The sequence below is a fragment of the Poecilia reticulata genome, chromosome 17 (assembly GCF_904066995.2).
Source record: "Poecilia reticulata chromosome 17, P_reticulata-male-v2, whole genome shotgun sequence".
NCBI lineage: Eukaryota > Metazoa > Chordata > Actinopteri > Cyprinodontiformes > Poeciliidae > Poecilia > Poecilia reticulata.
Genome location: NC_088846.1, coordinates 28,540,924 through 28,564,293, shown reverse-complemented (window position 1 = coordinate 28,564,293; position 23,370 = coordinate 28,540,924). Strand labels below are relative to the sequence as shown.

At 39.4% G+C, this 23,370-nt stretch overlaps 3 protein-coding genes and 1 long non-coding RNA gene across 11 annotated transcripts in view; 3 read left to right on the top strand and 1 right to left on the bottom strand.

The window, feature by feature from the left end:
- LOC103479974 (disco-interacting protein 2 homolog C) overlaps positions 1-23,370 on the top strand; it is a 175,521-nt gene that overhangs the window by 98,103 nt on the left and 54,048 nt on the right. For all 7 annotated transcript variants that reach the window (XM_017309917.2, XM_017309920.2, XM_017309912.2 and 4 more), the window contains exon 3: positions 21,517-21,627. In XM_017309917.2, the coding sequence (XP_017165406.1) occupies positions 21,517-21,627 (111 nt within the window). The remainder of the gene's footprint in view (positions 1-21,516; positions 21,628-23,370) is intronic.
- LOC145548164 (uncharacterized) lies at positions 6,551-8,526 on the bottom strand. 2 transcript variants are annotated; one of them, XR_014084456.1, is made up of 6 exons: positions 8,118-8,526; positions 7,863-7,952; positions 7,690-7,765; positions 7,453-7,540; positions 7,295-7,360; positions 6,551-6,956 (listed from the first exon to the last, which is right to left on the bottom strand). It is a non-coding gene; the product is annotated as an uncharacterized LOC145548164 (long non-coding RNA). The 2 variants fall into 2 exon arrangements; XR_014084455.1 differs by having other exon boundaries at positions 7,295-7,347; positions 8,118-8,525.
- Positions 8,897-12,148, top strand: LOC145548162 (tripartite motif-containing protein 16-like). Its single transcript, XM_081598894.1, has one exon. The coding sequence runs from the start codon at positions 9,702-9,704 to the stop codon at positions 11,652-11,654; it is 1,953 nt and encodes a 650-aa protein (XP_081455020.1). The 5' UTR covers positions 8,897-9,701; the 3' UTR covers positions 11,655-12,148.
- Positions 14,072-18,550, top strand: LOC103479973 (tripartite motif-containing protein 16-like). Its single transcript, XM_008434691.3, has one exon. It carries the CDS (start codon positions 16,121-16,123, stop codon positions 18,179-18,181), a length of 2,061 nt encoding a protein of 686 aa, XP_008432913.2. The 5' UTR covers positions 14,072-16,120; the 3' UTR covers positions 18,182-18,550.

Sequence of the window (23,370 nt, the reverse complement as noted above, 5' to 3'; positions counted from 1 at the left end):
CAGAGGTGCAGCATAACTTAAGTCATCAACTAAAAATTCATTTTTTTCTGCCTTTCTGCAGGTGTAGAAGCAGACTTCAAGGGTGTTGATGTGTATTCTCTCTGCATCTCTCTCAGTCAATTGATTTTATTTGTTAAGCACATTCTAGCAACAAGCAGTTCAAAGTACTTTGTGATAAAAACACAAAAACTCGCCAATTGAAAAAACATTGCATTTTGTCGCGCGCTATCATCAAAATCATCAATACGCATTAAATATGTTGGTCAGTGCTCCATTTATTATGGTCGAGAAGCAGCACTAAACAGTTGGGTTTCTAGTCCAGATTTAAAGGAACTTGGTGTTCTCTCCTTTACTTCTACCTCATTGTTTCCCTTTAAGCCTTTTTCTCACTTTTCTCCCTTTTTTTTCCACCTCTGTGTTCATTACATTTGAAATAGACCCAAGGTCATTTCTTATAAATCTTTCTGTATATCAAGTGCAGCATCACAGCGAAAGCTTGTCAAAGTAAATCTGCTGGGTCCCCTTGACATTATTTTGTATTATATCACAATATATACAATCTCTATCAGTTTTTCCCCAATATCATGCAGCCCTAATTTGGACCTCGCATCAAATTCTAAGAACCTCTTTCTCGTGGAAATTGTTTATTGCACTTGTGCAACCACATTTACTTCCAGTAAAGAAAATTACCTTCAAATGTTTGTTGTCACAGCAGTGAAAACTGGTACAAATTAAGGCCTGGTTGGTTAGTCGATGGTACCACTTGGTACCCACAAAGAGGCGGATCCCGAAAGATGAGAACTGCAACAGTTTGAATTGTCAAAGGGGCAACATGGCCGCCAACAGAACCAGTACACTGAGGAATATTACCAGTTTGTGTGTTATGTGAGCTGGTGATAAATCACCACCAGCTCACTAGTGCACCACAGATGGATGCTGCTGAGTCTATGAGGAATGCAGACGTCCTCATAGACGTGGTGGTTTGAAGTTTGAGGTCACAGTGGCACCATCAGAGCTATTACTGGAAAACTGTCTCCTCTGTCTGTGTGCATGGAAATACAGTCAGAGAAGAGTGCATGTTGTCTTGGAGTTTGGGAATCTCAGGAAGTGCTTTGTGTTCAGGAATGAGGTGAGTGGGAGGGGAAAAAATGATTGGTATTCACATTGAAGCCGTGTTGGGGGGGTCTCAAATTCGCTTTGAGGTGGCGGATGACTCAAACGTCTTCCATGAACACAACCACACAACACAGAGGGATGTTTCCATTACTTCAGAGGACATTACAATGGTTGGACAAACCACACATCTAACCAAAACCTTCAGCAAAACCTGCGCCTGAGGGGTACCTTCTGGGTACCAACAGACCGAGACAGATTATTGTTAAGATTCATAAAACTTAATTTACCCCAAATGGGGAAATACAGGAACACAGAGGAGTGTTGTGTATAAACTTAAATTTAAATTTAGGATTAAAAAGTTTACATGATTTGATTTTTGGACTTGGGAAAATGAACAAGGAAGAAATGATCAGGACTCATTTTAAAGATCCAAAGAAAACAATATTGATATGAGGGACGACTCAAAACTTTAGCAATAAAAGTTCTGCTTGAACTACTATAGTCCAGGTCTGATGTATCAACAAAGAGGATTTTAATAATGTAATTCCTAGACATCATCACCATCACTTCAATTTATTGTTGACAACTTAATGGATCAAAATAGCAAACCTTTCTTTTCCAACAAAAAGCTTAAGTTTGCAAGATGGACGTCCTGAAAAATGCCTCATCTGACACATTTATAAACCAGCAACCGTCTAATGACAGGAAAACTCCAATGACCCACTCAGCAACTACATGAAGGGATTGATCTGGGTTCAGAACACAAATTTGATAAACTGGCAATAAGCCCTTACGGTTAAGTGGATCAGAGGCTTTCTTATGGCCTCTCTTAAGAAACCCTCTACAGTTTAGCTCTTCCATTCTCCATTTTCTCCAAGTAATTTGTGTTTTAAGAAGTATAGTCTTTCAAAAATCTAAATTACACAGAATGTGGAGAGCTATTGAGAACAAAATAGCAGGATAGTAGTTGGTTTGTCCTTGGTCAGTTTGATATTGTGGGTTTTCTCTTTGTGAGTGAGGTCTAAAAATATATTATAATTGTATGTACTGTGATCTGAGAGGATGTGAGCACTACGCTTGTTTCCTGCTCTAATTTCCAGTCCTTGGCACATTCCATGTGTAAAATGCTGCTAAGCCGTGTGGACCAGTTTTACCAGTGGCTCAATGCCATTCTCCAACATTTTGCACCCTACAACAGCCACAGTGTATGTTTCTAATATTTTCTTTCTGGACGAAATATGTAAATAGTTGACTTCACCAAAACCAGGCTAAGCAGTAACAGCAGATTTTGGTTGTTAAAAGTTTTATTTGGTCCAGATGCAGAAAGGGTGAAAACCACCAATCTGCATTCAGGTTTTAGGTGCTTTGCACAAATGGGTTTTGAAGACCACAATAGTATGTTTACATGCCATCTATTCCAAATCTTAAAAGTATATATATTAACCAGAATATACCTTTAATGTGTATAATAATTTAATAAAATATTAAAAAATTCAGATAAATATGGTCTCACCTCCAAATTGTGCATTCATAATAAATGGCAAATACATTTCCGCGAATGCATTAACAGCGGAGCTTATTTTTTGTTTAGTGTTTTATGTGCGTTTGCTTAACTCACTTGGCTTCCCATAAATTAATTTTCCTAATCATAAACATCAGTTATAGCTAGTTAGCTATACCAAAGCTGTGTTCAGCAGAAGCTAATGCTGAAGCCCCAACATCAATTCAGATTATATCTGTTCTTAAGAGACTACAACTCTAATTTTCACATTATAATTTACATGGCCTGTTATGTAAAATTCTACTTGAAGTTTACATATCAATCTCTGTGAGGTCAAACTTTAATATCTGTGTTAAAATTTAGTAAAGTAGTTAGATGTTTATATTCATGCTCTTATTTTGAAGTTGGTGAAGACTGTTGATTCAGCATTTCCATTTCTTACCCTCATGTTCTCTTTTTTTAAGAAACTCGATTGAGCAAATAGTAAGTATGTATCAAAGGAACAAATTAAGTGAATAACCAGATATTAAAATCCATGTAAAAATTGAATATCTGTGAATTGTTTTGAGTCCCTCCACATTCTCCACCCATAATGCAGAGCAGCAAATGCTTATTCTCTACCCAGAATGCATTGCTGTAGAACTACAGCTTGTATTTCCTACAGTAATCAGTTTAAGGCAAAATCAGCAACAGTTAGCAAAACTCAAAAACAAGCTAACTGAGTGAAAAGTCTGTTACAAATAATCACTTCCTGAAGCACAACCGTAGAAACAGATGTGTAATTACAAAATTGACCCTGTTGAGGTTGTTACACCACGTCGCGACATGTTGCCATTGACCAATATGGCAACATGATTGAATTAAACACTTCTGCAGTAGCTCCAGCTAAATACTGTGTTGATATATATACTACTAACTTTTGCTGTTGTGGTTTAGGGCTAGCTCAGCTAACTTTTAGGTAGTGTTGCACAGGTTACTCAGCAATCTTCCAGCTAGGTAATATTATGAGAGGAAAAATTCTAGAACTTTAAAAGCCTTTTGACTCATTATATCCTCTCTATGCCCGGATTCAGAAAAATGCTGTTCCAAAGACTGAGATCACGCAGAGAGAACAGCTCAACAATAATCAGCATTTACCATACCATACCATACCAACTTTATTTATAAAGCACTTTAAAACAACCACAGCTGATACAAAGTGCTGTACATTAAAACACAGCATAATAAAAAAAATAAAAACTCATTACAGTTTAAAAACAAAAACATACACTCTAAAACTAGATCCCGCAGGAGTTAAAAGCCAAGTAAAATAAATGGGTTTTAAGACGAACATTTATTCAAGACAGATGCATACCATCACCAGAAAAGCACATCACATAACATCAGAAACCTCAGAGCACAAACAACACATGGATTTACCTGAGAAAAGAAAAAAGACAAAAGATGGAAACGACAAACAAAAAGCAAAGACGTCTTTGGAGAACTGCAAGCGCAAATCTAATTTGTTACTTCTGTGTGGAAAGTTGTATAGTAAAGGCGTGTTCTTGTCTTTAATTTATTCAAATAAGCAGTGGTGGAGAAAGTACTTAAAAAATTTACTTAAGTAAAAGTACAAATACACAGTCAAAAATGTACTTAAGTAAAAGTCAAAGTACCACATTAACATTTTACTTAAGTAAAAGTAAAAAAGTCCTGGCTTTTAAAAATACTTAAGTATTAAAAGTAAAAGTACTCGCTGAATGCATTACCTAATCGCTAATATCATTAAGTGTGCCGATCGTATTTAATTTTAATACATCAGAAATGTGCCATTTTAATTAACACTACCACAGATTAAACATGTTCTTATTGTGTTTATTCTCTGTAACAGTTTAGACTTTGATATGTGATTCTATGAATCATAATTTCAGGGATGGAAACATTTTGTCTCCTGTCCTAACATAGCATGAACTTCATTAGTCACATTTATTTAGAAAGAAATCTAACTGAAAGGGGATGTAAAGAAGGTGCGGGCGGGGTGGAGGATATGCAACCAAGGAGCCATGTAGCAGAGTTGTAGTCAAGACCACCGAACCCGAGACCAACACCAGCGCCCCGCGCTAAATGACACAATAACATTAAGTTTACCTATCAAAATTGGTTTTCAGATTGATCTGAAAGATCCACATTCCCATAAAAACACCTAGATATTAAATACTTAGAGCTGAAATATATTTAACCAGTATCAATTAAAACTCACTTCATTCTGTTTTGCTTTCGTCGCTGTGCTACAATCCGCAGATGTCTCCTGCTATCCCTAGAAAAATAACGCCCTGGGCGGTTGCCCATATTGCATATGTCAGAAACCACAACTGAAAAATCGCAATTAACAGTAAATAACGTTCAACTATGAACACTGTCCAACGGCGCAACAAGTAACTAAGCAGAATGAGCACCGTGACTGTTTTCATCCTCCCTCCCACTGCGATGTTTGCCACCATGACAGGAGACGAAATCAATCAATGAGCAATGAGCATGCTCTGTGTTCATACGTTCAACTTTTACTTATTCAGCGATTAAATGAATGTCTATATATATATATATATATATAGCTACCGCAGTGTACACAAGAACAAAGAACGGCTCTCAGTGAGGCTTCAGTCCTTAGGACTTAGTAAAGATCCGTCCAGAAGAATCGGATCGTTCCTGAATGTCATATCACTATATTGCAGACTTTTGGTCACAGCGTTGTCCCATATGACACCTCAGTCAACACCTCCACACAATAATTCAGCGCATGAGTGACAACTTTTTTTCATCAGATGCAACATGTGTCTCAGTACAGCTAACTTTGCTAGCACAGATCTTACCTTTCTTTAAGCTTTCCTTCCAAGTGACGCTAAAAGTTGGACAAAGTCCCCACCGTCTGTGAAAGCGAAGCGCTGCTGATTTTACATGTCGCCATATCAATTTATGCAGCGCTATTATATTATAGACAAACATCTCCTCCCGCTCAGAGGAAACCACTGCGCATGTCTGGAGCTCCGCGTGCGAGTAAAGGTGGAGCCGATGGGTGACAACAGACACTAAGTCACGTTATTGCTCGGATTTTACGGCGCCACCTTAAGTCCCTGAACTTCACATTTTAACGGAAGAAAAGAGCAACGAGACTTGGATGTAACGAGTAACGCGACAGTTTTGTAGAAATGTAGTGAAGTAGAAAGTACAGATACTTACTGTAAAATGTAGTGGAGTAAAAGTAGAAAGTCCCCATTATTAAATCTACTTAAGTAAAGTACAGATACACGAAAACTGTACTTAAGTACAGTAACGAAGTACTTGTACTTCGTTACTTACCACCACTGCAAATAAGGCATATCTTTGCTCATCCAACCAGGACCTGTCTCTGACCTTTTTAAAATTAGAAACTCCCTGCAATTTGTTCACAAGATCAAACACCAGTTGTCACCATTATCTAAATAAGGTGGAAGCAGACTCTCCTGAACTCCTGCTGTTTCATGGCTTTCACAGATCAGTGTGAAAAACTGGAACTTCCTACTGATTGCTACTGAGGGCAGATCAAAGATCTTGGCAAACAATCTGCTTTAACTACAGGTAAAATAAAGGTCAATAGGCCAGAATAAGTTATAAATTTTAAAACGATACACAGGACGAAAAGTGGGATTTTTGACCCTGTATTTTGACGCGTACGCAGCTCGTCAGCGACAGTCTACAGTTTCAGTGTCTCACGACTCACGGGAGTCGAAATCTGTCGATTGCGGAATCCTTCGAGGGGAGGAGTGGCGGTGCAGGGGAGAGGGAGGTGTTAACGACTCTACTTAGCATACGAATAGCCTAGCATATGCAAAGGTGCTTCAGCAGACCCACGTGGATTCTCAGTCATTGGATGAGAAAAAAAATGACATCACAGTTCATCATTGACATGTGATTGGTTGGCTGATGTGTGCCCATTGGATAGCACTTATGACTTTATAAATAAACCCCGCCCCAATCATTAATATTTTTAATGCTGTATTTTAAAAAAAAATCAATATAAAAATTAAATGCTGTATTAAAATATATTCATTTGATATTGCTTATATATGAGGAACATAAAAGAGACAGTTTTTTTTATTTAATTTTATTTTTTTTACTGTTTGCACACAAAATAAGACATAAATGCTTGTCCATTTCTGGCCCATCTGGCAGTGTTTTTTTTGTCCAAACATGATCAAACATTATGCTGCGTTCAGGACAGGCCCAACATCTCTCCTGTCTTGTAGACCTGATGTCACTGAGCTTCTGGTTGGAGGAACTTGGGGTCCATCTGCTGCCAGGACTCTCTGCCTTCCTCCATCAGCTGTTAATACAGAACAGACAATCATTATGAGCCACAGGCATCTTTTAGTCATTATGAAACTACAGTGAAATTGTTTGGCAACTTCCAGCTTAGTATGCTCACATAAGACATTAAAACAAACAAACAAAAAAAACACATTAATACATTCTTACAGAAAATAAAAAACTTTAATGAAAAAGAGAAAACACTTGGAAACAATTGGAAGAAAAAAAGAATTAAAAGCAGTTTGTAATAAATAGTAAAAGGTAATTCAACAAACTCTGAGGCAGATAATTTGCTTTGATGGATTTTAATCATTCAAGGAATTATGACATTTCTAGATTAGTAATAAATATTACCTGCTTCTTTCTTTAGCTTCATCTGGATGACTAGCAGTAGGTCCTGGATGCAGCTGGAAAACATTTCTATGCATTGTCAATACATAACATAATTACATTATGTACATAAACAATGTTGAAGCATAAAATATCAACATTCTAAAATAGTAGATACTCACACACAGTTGCATCTCTGTCCTCATCACGGACATCAGAACGTTCCCGAAGAGTCTGATTGACACAAATGTGACTCCCGTTCTGTGGAGTCTGTGGAAATAAATGTAAAATTATTAATTATTAAATGTAAAATATTGTAGCAAATATATCGCTTTCTCAAAAATACATAAGTAAATAAGTTAAAATTATTCTCAACCAGCCATTATACAGTCGGGAATCAACGCAGTGATTATACATACCGACTTCATGACTTCGTCCTCAGATCCGTCCGCCATTTTGTAGATCTTTACTGCTTATCCATTCTGCCTTGCTGTACTGCGTTACAACAAAATAAATAAAATAACGGGAAGATCCGTTTTCCTTACAAATATGCGAGTGTTCACTATTCACTAAATGTGAAATCATAACTTACTGAATTTCTGTTCGTCCTGGTGGACTCCGTAAGAGCTCCTCGGCACCGTGGTCTGAGGTCTGGCTGGTAAGGCTTGGCCATTTCTCAGGTCTGAAAAAAATAAAAGATGCGAATATTTTTAAGAGTTCAGAACATCACATGGAATAGAGATTACAACACAAAATCTCACCCTACATTTGTTTCGGCATTAAGAAAACGACAGACAATCAAAGCAACTGGCCTCGCTCCACGTGTTATTTATAAAAGCTTTCTTACCGTGAGTTCGGTCTTGTTGGACCGCCGCGGCGTCATCTGTTGTTTCCCGCCGGATCATTGCTTAATATCAAAACGATACTGAAAAGGTAACTCCGTGAAATAGGACTTTTTCCACCATTTCACACAACGCACGGGTATTTTCGTTCATGTTGGGTGTAGGCAGTTAGCACTCGTTACCACCAGTGCAAATCTTCCTCTGGAGTTTAATGGCGGCTGCTTGACCGACTATGAAAGCGCATTACTGCCACCAACTGGACTGGAGTGTTAAATGAAAGTTGACAGAAAAAAATACATTCTAAAAGTTATTTTTTCAAAAGTTACGTGACAGTATATTTTATTTTTAATCATAATTAATTGCTAAAATGTTTTTAAATGTATATATGTTTATTTACTCAATTCTACTTTGAGCTGTCTCCTTTTTATTTTATACAGAATATGATTCATAATCCGTGAGTTATATTTAGTGCTTAACTAACAAAACTTAAAAAAAGAATACAAATGTTTATACTCTATCAGAAGGTATCACATACTTTCAACCATTTTGTTCTTCAATTTAAACTTGAGAGTTAAGCAACTGAATACTGAAAAATCTGTAGTTTCTTAAGTCCTGTATTGAGATGTGGAATGACCACTACCACTCCTATATAGCATGACTCTGGGTCTTTAAAGCAATCAGTGAACATTAACATTAGTTTGAATATTATTCTCAAAAATACTTTATGTACAATGAACCACTCTGGAACATATTTTTTATTATTTTTGATTAAATTGTGCAATTCCTCCCATCACAAGATAAATAATCAGATGGGAGGAATGTCAAAGTAAGATCACGCTTCACAAAAGTCTATTGCATATTCTTCTTTTATATCATCAGTTCAACCAAAACTAAGTTTTTCAGTGCTCCTAACACACATGTAATATATATTTTAATGGATAAGATAGATTGTTTTAATATTCTTTCTCCAAATATAGTTCTTTATGGTGAACAGAAGGTAAAATGGAGTCAAAAGGCGGTGCTCAACAGTTGATTTGCATTTGCATGGCTCTCATTTAAATACGAAAACCTCTGCTAGGCACAAGAGGAGGGGGGTGATAGGGGAACACACAGCGTTTTTGACCATTTTTGGCAGTGCTCGACTCTGACAAAACTTCTTGCCGAAAGTCCTCAATCTGCATGCGCACGGCAGAACAAGGTGTCAATAGCTGTCGAAAATCCCATTTTTCGTCCTGTGATAATTACGCTATTTTAATCAAGTCGTTAAATTTTAAAACTAGCATATTTTAAATTTATTTTCTTAACAGTAACTACTTGTGACTTTTTATATAGTTGTTTATGTAATCTCATCCAACAACTTGTCAGAATGACTTGTCAGAATGGCTCAAAGTTTTCCTCTCATTTTGGTAAAGTTCCAGTTAAACTTTACAAGAACGAGGATGGACCTTCTTCTTTGAAGCCACTCCTGCCTCTGGAATGAGGCAAAGCTTGAAATACCATCCTCATCCCAGCTGTATATGTTCTGGTGAGGTTGAGCAACTTCAGTCATTTCTCTTCATTTAGCTGTCTGGTAAGTGACAGAGAAAATTATGGCTCAAGGGATTCAGCTGGAGCGAGAGAGGTTCTGCTGCTCTCTCTGCACCAATCTGCTCAGGAATCCAGTGACCATACCTTGTGGTCACAACTTCTGCATGATCTGCATCAACAAACGCTTGGACAAGGAAGAAGGTTTAGGCATCTACAGATGCCCGCAATGCAATGAGATATTCATATCAAGACCTATGCTGGTGAAAAACAGCATGATAGCACTTGTAGTTGAACAGTTGATGAAGACTGAAGTCCAACCTAAGGTTCCAGATAAGTATCGCAAAGCTGAATCCATAGATGTGGATTATAATTTTTGCTCCGAGAGGAAGGTGAAAGCCGTAAAATCCTCTGTGCCGTGTACGACGTCCTACTGCGCCACACATCTCCAGCCTCACAACGAGGTGCCTCCTTTAAGGAAACACAAGTTGGTGGAACCAACTGCAAAACTTGAGGAGCGCATCTGTCCGGTGCATCAAGAAGTGATGAAGATGTTCTGCAAGACCGATCAGCGTTGCATCTGTTATCTCTGCTCCAAGGACGGCCACAAAGGCCACAACAAAGTCTCAATGGAAGCTGAAAGGACGGAGAGACAGAAGGAGCTTCAGACGGTTCGGCAAAAGATGCACCTGAGGATCGTAGAGAAGAAGAAAGATGTGAAGACTTTTCAGCAGGAGGAAGATGCAGTAAGTCACACTGCTGATAGAGCACTGACTACTACTGATGTGGTTTTTGCAGAACTCATTGAGACAATAGAGGAAAAACTCTCTCTTATGAGGGACAAGATGAATTCTCAACAGAGCATTGATTTGGGTCGCTTCAGGAAAGTTCGGAGTAAGGTGGAGAAGGAGATTATGGAGTTGAAAAGGAAAGATATTGAACTGAACAAACTGTCCCGCACAGAAGACCATGTTCATTTTTTGTTGAAGTATGCATCATTGTCCCGTCTGAGTATCCCTAGAGAACAGCCAAGCATCAGGATCCGCCGCCAGCGTAACTTTGATCGAGTTCCTGCCACTGTTTCAGAGGCTGAAAAGAGACTGCACAAGGTTCTCGATGAAGAATGTGAAAAGATTCTGCTTGCAGTTAATGTGGTCAGGGCTGTGCCTAATATGTCTGAACCAAAGCCTGAAGAGGACACCAGGAAGCGCAGACCTGATGTCTTGCAGACCAAACCAGAACCAGAATTGGAATCATTCCCAGAACTAGAACTAGAACCATTACCAGAACCAGAACTAGATCCATTACCAGAACCAGAACCATTACCAGAACCAGAATTAGAACCATTCCCAGAACCAGAACTAGATCCATTACCAGAACCAAAACTAGATCCATTACCAGAACCTAGCTTTTTCCTTCCTATGAAACGTAGAGAAAAGTTTTTAAAAACTAGAGAAAACTTCCTAGAACATGCCTGCCAAATCACACTGAATCCAGACACCGCATTCCCAAAACTGTTGCTAACTAAGGAGAACAGAAAAGTAACATTCGTAAGCGAAGAACAGGATTATCCCAAACACACAGACAGGTTTATTTACACCTGGCAGGTCCTGAGTCAACAGAGCCTTAGTGGTCGCTGCTACCTGGAAGTGGAGAGGAGCGGGAAGGGAGTCATGGTGGCGATGGCTTACAAAGGCATCAGCAGAGCCGGGACCTTCAGCGACTGCATGTTTGGACAAAACAGCACCTCTTGGGGTCTTGATTGTTTTCAGAACAGCTGCGAGTTCAGACACAACAAGAACAAGACTCCCATCCCGGGCACATGGTCCTCCAGAGTGGGAGTGTACCTGGATCACAGAGCAGGTATTCTGGCTTTCTACAGCGTCTCTGAAACCATGACTCTGATCCACAGAGTTGAGACCACATTCACCAAGCCGCTCTACGTTGGACTCTGGCTCTCAGATGGAGCAACTGTGGAGATCTGCCAACTAGTGTTGAGTGGGATTTTTACCAAATGAGCCACTGGTGTGTGACTGAGAAGTGGAATATGTCTGTCGCCATATGTAGACATGTAACCACTAGTGATTGGTCATGGTCAAAAGCTCCAGCTAAGTCTTGAGAGAGAATGAATTGGACAATTTGTTAGGAATTTGTGCAATAAATCTGAGGAGCCGTATGGGAGCCAGAAGATTCAGTGGTTTTTTGGGACCCATGTCTCAAGAGGACTTTCTATCACTAGTAAACATTTGACTATGTGTTATGTTTTTCATCAACGACTCTATTATTTCCTTCTGCCTCTGTTCAATTTTTAACTTCAGAGTTTTGAAAGTCATGTTCTGCTTCATGAAAGGAAAAAACATGTTAATGTTCTCAAATTTGAAACTGTTGCATTGGAACTTTGCAGATATTTTGTGCAAAACACAGGTTAGTTGAAAATGTATTTTTCTTTTTTCAACTTTTCCACTTAGATTGCTTTCTCCATTTTAATATTTTTCTTTCCCTTTTTCTGAAAAAATTACTTGGACTTCAGTAAAAAAATAAATATATAAATAAATTTTTTAATACTTGAATGTTTCTGTTTTTTTGAAAGTCAAATTCTTTATTCGGCTGCTTTGGTGTCTATGTGCAGATTTACACACCAAACTTGCATCAAAATGAACTGAATTATGCAGTAAAACGTAATTTCTCTATCTGCACTTTTTGTCTTCTAAACAATAAAGGATGTTTCCTTGTAAGTAATAGATTTATCTCTAAATGTTGTGTTAAGTTTTGAACTTATTGCACAGTGAATTTATTTTTCAAATGCAGTTTCTATTTTATTTTAATACATTAAATGTTCAGAACTGAGCAGTCCAACATGTTGCATTAAATATAACATCAAAAACTAGTTTTCAAGTTGGTTTTATCCTTCATTATAACAGAGAAACATGTAAAATAAACATCCATCCATCCATTCATTTTCTTTCACCCTTGTCCCTCAGTGGGGTCGGGAGGGTTGCTGGTGCCCATCTCCAGCTAACGTTCCGGGCGAGAGGCAGGGTACACCCTGGACAGGTCGCCAGTCTGTCGCAGGGCAACACAGAGACACACAGGACACACAACCATGCACACACACACACTCACACCTAGGGGCAATTTGGAAAAGTCAATTAACCTGACAGTCATGTTTTTGGACTGTGGGAGGAAACCGGAGTACCCGGAGAAAACCCACCATGCACAGGGAGAACATGCAAACTCCATGCAGAAAGACCGGGGCCGGGAATCGAACCCAGAACCTTTGTGCTGCAAGGCAACAGCTCTACCAACTGCGCATAAAATTGTTAAATATACTTACCAGTAATAGTTTGGCCATAACTGTTAAGTATTAATTTGATCTGGTTGAGCATTTATAAACTGTTCTTTTACATTAGAATTCAAAAATTCTGAGACATTAAAGATGGCCCAAAACTTTTGCACATTACAGTTGATGTGTAATTTGTTGTCTTTTGTCTGTTGTTGACTTTTGATAGGAGGAACTTGAGTATCACATTCCTTTTGAGGCATGTAATACATTTTCTTGTCCTCCAGTAACAGTCACTCAGACATTCCCTTCCTTTTTACAGAGAATTGTCAGCTCTATACTTTCGGGGCCTGATCTTTAAAAAGTTTGCTAGTATAAAAACAGGTGCAGCTTGATTGCACGTGCAAACTTGATCTACAAACAAGACGCAAACAGGATTGAATCAGCAAAATGACCTGCATAATAGACGCAATCGATTTAGTTTGCATCCTTTTATGAATATTTAGAACATATTCTGCTATTTTTTACACAATCTTTTTGAGACAAAATCCCATGAATAAAAAGATATATTGTTTATGAGTGAGCGCTGCTGGTGAATGCAGTCTGTTTGGGAATTCTGGAACGGATGCTTTTAAATAACTTAGTGTGGAGGTAATTCCTCCACAGTAAAACAGTCGAGCTTACCTTACAGGAATATGAATGAACAAACCACTTATCGGAATGAAGTTTGAACAGTTTGAGTCATTTATAGCTTCAGTTTGAGCGTACTGTTGAGGCTTGCTCCATTTGGAACAAGTTTAAGCATCGTCAATGCAAAATCATAATGAAAAACACAGTTTTCACTGAGCTATTTTATCTCTGCCCAGACACAATCTCTTACTTTAGTAGTCCTGATGGGAACTTAAAATGAACGAGGGAACTTTAGCCGTTCTGGTGAGAAATGTTGTTCCCAGAATAATCTTCTCAGCATGGGTCACATGTCTTCTTCCTCAGGAAATGACAACCAGAGACGATGTCTGTTTCTTAAAAGATTCCTTCTGCAGAATGCTGAATAAAACCTGGATATAGACTTATTTCTGTATGGATCTAGAGTTCCTTTAGGAAGAAGCAGGCCAGTGAGGAAAGGGGTCAGGGTTGTTCCAACCTTTATTAATATTATCTATTGGTTTTGCATTGTGGAAAGGTTTTTGTTTTTAATCTGATGACTTGGGTTTGGTTACCACCAGTTAGCAATCCGCTGGTTCTTTCAAAGGACTGGGCAACTGGATTTGATGACTTCTCTTTTGTCTGTTCTCTAAATGTTCAACACTGTGACTTTGTCTTCTCTTCCTATCCCTGGATGGGCACATGTCCCATACAAACTGATCAAGTCTACGAACCTGTGTCATGGTAAGGTTCCTCGTCCTGCAATGCCATGCACTGCAGGACGGTTTATAGATGTTGTTAATTAACAAAGACTTAAAGATGTGGTCATCTTTATGCCTCTGAAAATAAGCTTTTCTCAACCTTAGGTAATGTTCTCTGGGTGGCTCATCCTGCAGAACATAGAAGGCATCAGAAGAGGGTCAACCATGGCTCAGTGGGTCGTCTTGTAAGTCGGGAGGTTGTGGGTTAAATTCCAGCTTCCTTCTGTCACATGTTGCCCACCAATCTGCATATTGGTATATAAACGTGAGTGCGAATGGGCAAATGTGACTTAAATGTAAAGTGCTTTGAGTGTTCAAAATGACAGAAACAGTGCTACACAAGTTTGGGCCATTTACCATAGCAGAAGCCTGATGGCTGTGTACTGAACATGCATCTCTTAAAGACTGAGAAATAGCTGAATGACTCGCAAGAATCTCACTAGCAAGAGCTTTTTTGGAAATTAAACTCCTACCTGTGATTTTCCAAATACTGTAAGCTTCAATTTCTCACAAGAAGAGGGAAAGGGTAGATCAAGGAGACGGCATGCGACCCCCTGCAGATTACCATGAATCCATGACTCCTGATTATCTGGGTCAACTTGCTTGATGGCCCTAAAGAAGGATTCAAGTTGGTGAATACAAAAACAATGATAAAAAAGAAGGACAGGTCCACCTGGAAGGTGATTCTGGTTCTGTTTTAGGAAGGGTGGAGATATTTGAACTCATCTCGAGAAAGACAAAAATATTTCTCATGGTGTAAATTAAAGATATTCAATGTGTGGATGTTTCTGTCACTAACGGGCAGCATAGAGTCAAGATGGAAGGCAGAGCGAGCTAGATTAGGTGATTTGATTTCTTTGAGTCATGAAAGATGGCCTCTTCTAAAAAACCCTTTCCGGTTCAGCTCTAACATTTTAATTTCAGAAGCATAGTCTTTGAAAAAATCAAAATTACACAGAATACAGAAGACTATTGTGGGGGGAAAAAAACTAGCCAGTATGATGCTGTGGGTTTTCTCTTTGTCAGGGAGTTTTAAAAATATGTTATAATTGTATGTACCATGATCTTAGAGGACATGAGCACCACACTGGTTTCCTGCTCTAATTCCAGTCCGCGGCACATTCCATGTCTACATGGCTGCTAGGCTGTGTTCACCAGCTACATTCCTACTGGATCGTAGCCACATCCCTGCGGCAGTCTGACAGACGTGAAGCTGCCATGTACCATCTCCACCAAGCCCTCTGACCACCAACAGTAGGCAAGGCGGGTGAAGTGTCACAGCGACAGGGATGGTCAGAGCAACAACGACTCACTACAGGAAGAACGCCTACCTCCATTGTTATTGCTGTGACGTTGGAGTTGGTCTGTTGCAACAAACGGTTCTTAGAGGCCACAATAGTATATTTACATACCATCTTCCTTGGTATTCTTTATGAAACAGAATATTCTCTTGATGCTTACATGACCTTAAAATGTTGAAAAATCCAGATAAATGTTATCTCACTTCCACACTCATATGTTCATAATTCTGCTTCACTTAAAGATCATCCAGTTTTTTCTTTTATAATTGTTTATTTGTTTTCGTCCAACAACAATCACTTGTCAACATGACTGGCATTTTCTTCCCATTCTGGTAAAGTCCCAAGCTCTTACAGTCAAGCCTTACAGGAACTCTGTCTTGAAGCCACTCCTGCTTCTGGAATGAGGTAGAGCTTGAAATGCCATCCAAGCTGTATATATCCTGATGAAGTAGAGCAGCTTTAGTCATTTCTTCTCACTGCGTCCGACAGAGAAAATAATGGCTCAAGGGATTCAACTGGATCGAGAGAAGTTCTGCTGCTCTCTCTGCACCAATCTGCTCAGAAATCCAGTGACCGTACCTTGTGGTCACATCTTCTGCATGATCTGCATCAACAAACGCTTGGACAATGAAGCACGGTCAGGCATCTACAGCTGCCCTCAATGCAAAGAGTTCTTCATATCAAGGCCCACCTTGGTTAAAAACAGCGTGATAGCACTTGTAGTCGAACAATTGAAGAAGACCGAAGTCCAACCTGAGGTTCCAGATCTGTACCGTGAAGCTGAACCCATAGACGTAACTTGTGATTTTTGCTCTGAGAGGAAGGTGAAAGCTGTAAAGTCCTGCCTGCAATGTATGGCTTCCTACTGCGCCACACATCTCCAGCCGCACAACGAGGTGCCTCCTTTAAGGAAGCACAAGTTGGTGGAACCAACCGCAAGTCTCGAGGAGAGCATCTGTCCTGTGCATCAAGAAGTGATGAAGATGTTCTGCAAGACCGATCAGCGTTGCATCTGTTATCTCTGCTCCAAGGACGGCCACAAAGGCCACAACAAAGTCTCAATGGAAGCTGAAAGGACGGAGAGACAGAAGGAGCTTCAGACGGTTCGGCAAAAGATCCAGCTGAGGATCGTAGAGAAGAAGAAAGATGTGAAGACTTTTCAGCAGGAGGAAGATGCAGTAAGTCATGCTGCTGATAGAGCACTGACTACTACTGATGTGGTTTTTACAGGACTCATTGAGACAATAGAGGAAAAACTCTCTCTTATGAGGGACAAGATGAATTCTCAACAGAGCATTGAACTGGGTCGCTTCAGAAAAGTTCGGAGTAAAGTGGAGGAGGAGATTATGGAGTTGAAAAGGAAAGATATTGAACTGGACAAACTGTCTCGTACAGAAGACCATGCTAATTTTTTGTTGAAGTTTCCGTCATTGTCTCGTCTGAGTGTTCCTAGAGAACAGCCAACCATCAGGATCCGCCACCAGCGTAACTTTGATCGAGTTCCTGCCACTGTTTCAGAGGCCAAAAAGAGACTGCACAAGGTTCTCGATGAAGAATGTGAAAAGATTCTGCTTGCAATTACTGGTGCTACGGCTTTGCCTAATATGTCTGAACCAAAATCTGAAGAGGACACCAGGAAGCGCAGACCTGATTTCTATCACACTGTAGAAATGTCCAAACCAGCAGTTAGACAGACCACCACTCAGTTTATGCAAGCCAAACTCTTGCAGAACCTTGATAGTACCACACCTTCCAGACCAAGCTATTTAAAACCCAAGCTTCCTGACCCCAGTGGTAGCTTCAGACATCCCAAACAAAAGTCAGAAGACTTATCCAGCAGTGAAAACTTTGCTGAGAAAATGGTTACGTTTGAACCAAAGAAAAACTTCTTCCCTGAAAGGGGATATGAAAATCCTGATGTTATACCACCAAATAATAAACCTGATGTTTTACCTGACAGACCTCTGCCTCTTCCTGTCCCTGTAAGAGGCAAAGGAAATGTTTTAAGAACTAGAGAAAACTTCCTAGAACATGCCTGCCAAATCACACTGAATCCAGACACCGCATTCCCAAAACTGTTGCTAACTAAGGAGAACAGAAAAGTAACATTCGTAAGCGAAGAACAAGATTATCCCAACCACCCAGACAGGTTTATTTACACCTGGCAGGTCCTGAGTCAACAGAGCCTTAGTGGCCGCTGCTACCTGGAAGTGGAGAGGAGCGGGAAGGGAGTCATGGTGGCGATGGCTTACAAAGGCATCAGTAGAGCAGGGACCTTCAGCGACTGCATGTTTGGACAAAACAGCACCTCTTGGGGTCTTGATTGTTTTCAGAACAGCTGCGAGTTCAGACACAACAACAACAAGACTCCCATCCCAGGCACATGGTCCTCCAGAGTGGGAGTGTACCTGGATCACAGAGCAGGTATTCTGGCTTTCTACAGCGTCTTTAAAACCATGACGCTCCTGCACAGAGTCGAGACCACATTCACCGAGCCGCTCTACGTTGGACTCTGGCTCTCAGATGGAGCAACTGTGGAGATCTGCAAACTAGAGTAGAGTGGGATTTTTAGGCTTTCAGAACTAAAACTGGGACGTGACCAGTAAGTGGTGTATGTAAGTAAGTCAGTGTATTGGTGACAGGAAGCAACTTCACATTCTGTATTTCATCAATGACTCTTATATGTCATTTTGCCTCTTGTGGTGAATTTTTAATTTCACACTTTGACATTAATTTTTTATGTTTTTACTTCATAAAATGGAAAATATTTCAAACTATTGCAATAAAACTACACAACTCTTTTTCTGCTTGGCATACTGTAGGCTTTTAAAAAATTTATTTATTGCTTTTTTGACTGCTGTTACCACTTTTTTGTTTTTCTGTAACTGTTGCTATTTTTCCTCATAATTTTCAAAATAAAAGACTTGGACTGCAGCAGAAAATTATAGTTATTCTTTATTTTAACACTTCATATTTTTTTCTGCATTTGTCAAAAGTTAAATGTTTCCTTTAGTATCTACATGCTGAGATAGAAACATTCACACACACAAAGATATGCAGTAAAGAGTATTAACTTCTCTATCAGCGCCTCTTTTCCTTCTAAATAAAAATGTTTCCTTGTAAATAGCTATAAAGATCACGTAGTTTATAACAGGAGAGATTCATTATTATACTATAATAACAGTTCAAAACTAGTACATTGAATGTAGCATCAAAAAGCAGTTTCAGCTCCTTGAAATATGATAAAATTTTCAGGTTGTGATTCAAGACAGACAGAAAAATTTAAACTTATGCAAATCTATCGGATCAGAACAGTTCATCAGTCTGGATTTGGTCCAGAACTTGATGTCTGGAAAGTCCTTTAATTTGCAAAACAAAAACATTTCAAAATATCCTTAAGTACATCGTAGGAATATATAAAGTAAATGAATAAAAAGGTAAAACTACTTTACATTGTATTGGTGTCAACACATTTGGCCATGACTGCAGTATTAATTTTACCTGGAAGAACATTAACAAACTGTTCTGTCTTTCTGAACAGGCCGTGTGTTTGTGTTCAGTGAACTAATGAATCATTCAGGTTGCTGTTCGGTATTCCTTTCATTATTCAAACATGAATAATGCAGCCACTCCAGCATCATAAACTCTAGAAATGTGTTTCAGTCCAGATGAAATAAAGGCCTGTGGAAAAGTTACCACAATGACACTGGAAGCTACTTTTTTCTTGTCTACTGCTAATAAAAAATCGCATCCAAACATTTTATTGTCTAAAATGCAGTAACACAGCTTTAGTTTGAAGCCAGGGATGAATCTTCAGCTAAACATGGCAAAGTCTGTATACTCCAGTTAGCAATTAATCAATTACTAAATTAGTTGACAATTATTTTAGCAATCGATTAATCATGATTAATTGTGACTAATTGAACCACCACTACTCTGGATGCTTTTTTATTTTTGATTGCTTAGAAGGTACATCATCACATCTTGGAAGGTTTATTTTTGGCCACTTAACTCTTTGTCATAAACACTAATAGCAGCAAGTGAACTACTTCCTTGTACTTCCCAGCAGCTGTGGTGGTATGAAAAGAATGTCACCTGTGTGACAGCTGGGGATTTTTCCCTGCATCATGCATTCAGGTGCCACAGAGACCAGATGTCATAAATGTAATGAGCTGTGATCAGGTGTCTGACTTCTATTCACTGGAAATTCTTTGGCTTTGTTAGATTTACAAACCTTTGAGTCATGATGGCTCTACTCCAACTACACAGAAAAAATAACAAGATCAGTGGACCAGGATATATTTAACTGCTATTCGATATTTAAAAAGGATATATTATACAAAATTCACTTTTTGCATGTTTTTGTACTTGGGTTTTGTTGAGAATAATTGTGTTTTCCTTCTATCTCTGTTCGCTAGTTGCTAAGCTAAAGCTAAGCTAAAGGTAAATGAAATGACATGTTAGGAAATGCCCTCAAAGCTAAGACTACAGTATACTAGGAGCTAGGTAACGCCCTCTTTGGGGTGCAGCTACAAAGAGGCTAACAAAGCGAATGGGAAACTGTTCAGCCTCTTAAAGGTGACATTTTTAAATGGACCATTTTGGTACTTTTTGGTATTAATAAATGGAATTCATGAATTCAACTCACTGACTCTTCTGTAACCTCATACGTCAAGAACTCAACAGTTTCCACTCCTTCTAAAAACAGCTGAAGTGCTTAAAAAAAAAGAAGTTTTTTTGGAATTACATTCATGTTTTTGGTGTCTGGAATATGAGCCATTTCAAAAGCCTTATGATTTTTAAATCACATTTGGTCAGCAACGTGCCGTTACCTAGCAACCCAAGCATAGCTCCAGCCCATTTAGTGAGCTGGTTTTACTGCTGTATGCGCTATACAATGGCTGCTGGAAAAGATAAGTGTTTTGTTGTTGACTCAACATCCAGAAACTCCTTGCTGCATTCTTGTTGATTGTGCAGGAGGCTCCATGTCTGCTTTTCAAAGATGCATCTGTTTACACTCGCACTCAAATGTTGAGTTGGGGGGACGTGGCCAGCAGCAGCTCATTTGGAGTTAAAGTGACAAGTGTCTGAGCATACTGAAACGTCATCATTTAAGAATGGTTTTGTGCAAATAATGCATTGAAAGTATTTTGTGTAGACCTTAGCAGTCTGCTTGGATAAGGAAAACTAAGGGCAGCTACTCTGACTCTGGAGAAGAGGGGAATCCATCCATCCATCCATCCAGACTCCCCAGAGGAAACAAGAGAGCGAGGAGTTTCCCAGACTGATTCCTCTGCTGCCTGGTAGTCATTAAACGCTTGGCTAATCAACTTTTAGCTTCTCTCCTGAGCAGCAGCGGCTCTCCGAGGCGCTCTGAGAGCTTTTAATGAAGACGGACGAGGGTGGAAGTGTGAGGCGCGGACGGATGGTCGTAGATCATCAGCGGCTGTGGAGAAGTGGTAGCTGTCAGCTGCAGTTGGGTGGTTATAATCGGACTTATTGATTGGTGTCTGCAGAGGAGTTATTTCTACATCTGTGGATGCTTAAACAAAATGTTTGAGCGTATCACCACTAAAATAAACAATAATAAAATACTGTTGTGTTTTTATAACTGACTGGACATTAATTTGTTTGATATAATCATAGTTTGGTTTTCTGGAGCTGTTGCGTTTCTTGTGGGTTTCAGAGGACTATTAATAGTTCCTCTAATGATTAATTGTGGATCAGAAAGTTTCCACCCTGACACCAACAGAGATTGGTTAAACCGTAACCCTGCATTGCACTAATACTTTCAGTTTTTTTTTTTTCGTATTTCCACTTTTCAGAGTCTAAAATTTGCCAAATGAATCTGTAAATTTTAATAATGTTCATTTATCACACCCGACTCCTCCAGGAATGGATCCCTCCATGGGCCAGGAGAGGAGAACACCGGTCACCCCCTCCTCCTCGTCCCGCTACAACCGCCGGCGGTCGTCGGGCTCCAGGGATGAGCGCTACAGATCAGGTAGATCAACATCTGGACTGCTGCTGCTTTCAGATGAGTTATTTCATTGGTTGCTGTTCAATTATCAAACAAACCCAGTTGGTCTGACATTCATAGATCCACTAACACAATGATTGAAAATGGAGTAACCGTTTAATGATCTGATAATATGACCTTTTCTAAAGGGAACCTATTATGCAAAATTCTAATTTTTCACGTTTTTATGCTTCCTTTTGGGTTTATACTGCTTCTAAAAAAAAAAACACCCAGATGTTTATTGCAACAAGTTATTATTTTATGGCCAGGCCCGTTACCTAGCAACCCAAGCTGAGCTCCAGTATGTTTGGCCAGCTGGTTTTACTGCTGTAAGCGCTGTGTCGGACACGCTGTACAATGGCTACTGAAAAACACATTCTTGTTGGTGCAGGAGGCTCTAAGGTTGCTTTTCGAAGATGCAGAGCTGTATAATTGCGCGTTGGTTCACAGCCATTTTCACTTGCGAGTGTAAACTTTGTGTTGTGTGGGTTTAAAGTGACAAGAGGCTCTTTTGATTCTGAAAGGAGTTCGGAATGTTTTGAGCATGTTTTGTATAGGCCATAGGTTGCTAGCAGTGACGTGCGGTGAGGTTCATAGCTGGTGAGGCACCGACTTAATTATAATCGGATTTACAAATCTAGACCCCCTGCATGTTATTGTTTACATAAGGAAATTTCGCTTACATTGCTGGAGGGCAAAAAGACTATTCTTTAACATGTGATGCTGCCGCCGCAGAATGATTCCTTTATCTCAATCAAACTTAGACATGTAGATATTATTAATTTCGTGCTGTGCTTAACAGCAAAGGGAGAAACCGTTAAAGTACAACTCAAAACCACGTCTTTCTCGCTCTCTGTGTCAGCGAAGCTTCTGTATGGCTAGATCGCTGTTACCGTCTCTTACTCTGCAGTTGCGGAGTCACAATGTCTGGTTTCATGAGCGCCCCCTGCCATGAGGCACGAGAACTGCCTTCCTGACCTCGTATCTGTTCTCTGCCGTTTCTGATCACTCCTCAGCGCATGAAACACGTTACACACACAGTTGGTAACAATAAAAACACAGTACGTTAAATACATAACCTAAATTATAGAAAATCAGTTCATACATTAAATGTTTTTAACTGTTTTATTGGCGACGTACAGACAGGAGGAGCATGCTGTCATAGAATGGCAACCGGTGCAGTTAGCGAGAGGTTGCGCAATCCCAGGTGAGGCTCAGGTCGCCGCTGCATCACCGGCTTCGCTTCCAAGCATTTGAATGGGAAAATGTGAAAATTCAGCGATTTGCATTTGGTTAAATTAAATGAAAAAATAGGTACTTTATAGTACAAACCACAGGGTGAAAATATCTTTATAAATGATTATATTATTTTTCCATGATGACTGGTTGCTAGGTAACGTCACATTCCAGAGGTTTTTGAAACGACTCATGTTCTATCAATCAATCAATCAAATTTTATTTGTATAGCACATTTCAGCAGCAAGGCATTTCAAAGTGCTTCACATAATTAAAATAAAAACAGCATGTGACATTAAATAAACAGTGAGAAAGAGATAAAAAAAATAAAAAAAACCAAAACATTAAAACCCCTTTAGGACTTCAGTTAAACGTCGTTTAACTGGGACTCTAACCCTCAGAGACTTTAGTCAAAAACACCGTTTGACAAGGACTCCAACCTCTAGGTTTTTAGTTGAAACTCCGTCAACTGGGACTCTAAACCCCGTAGAA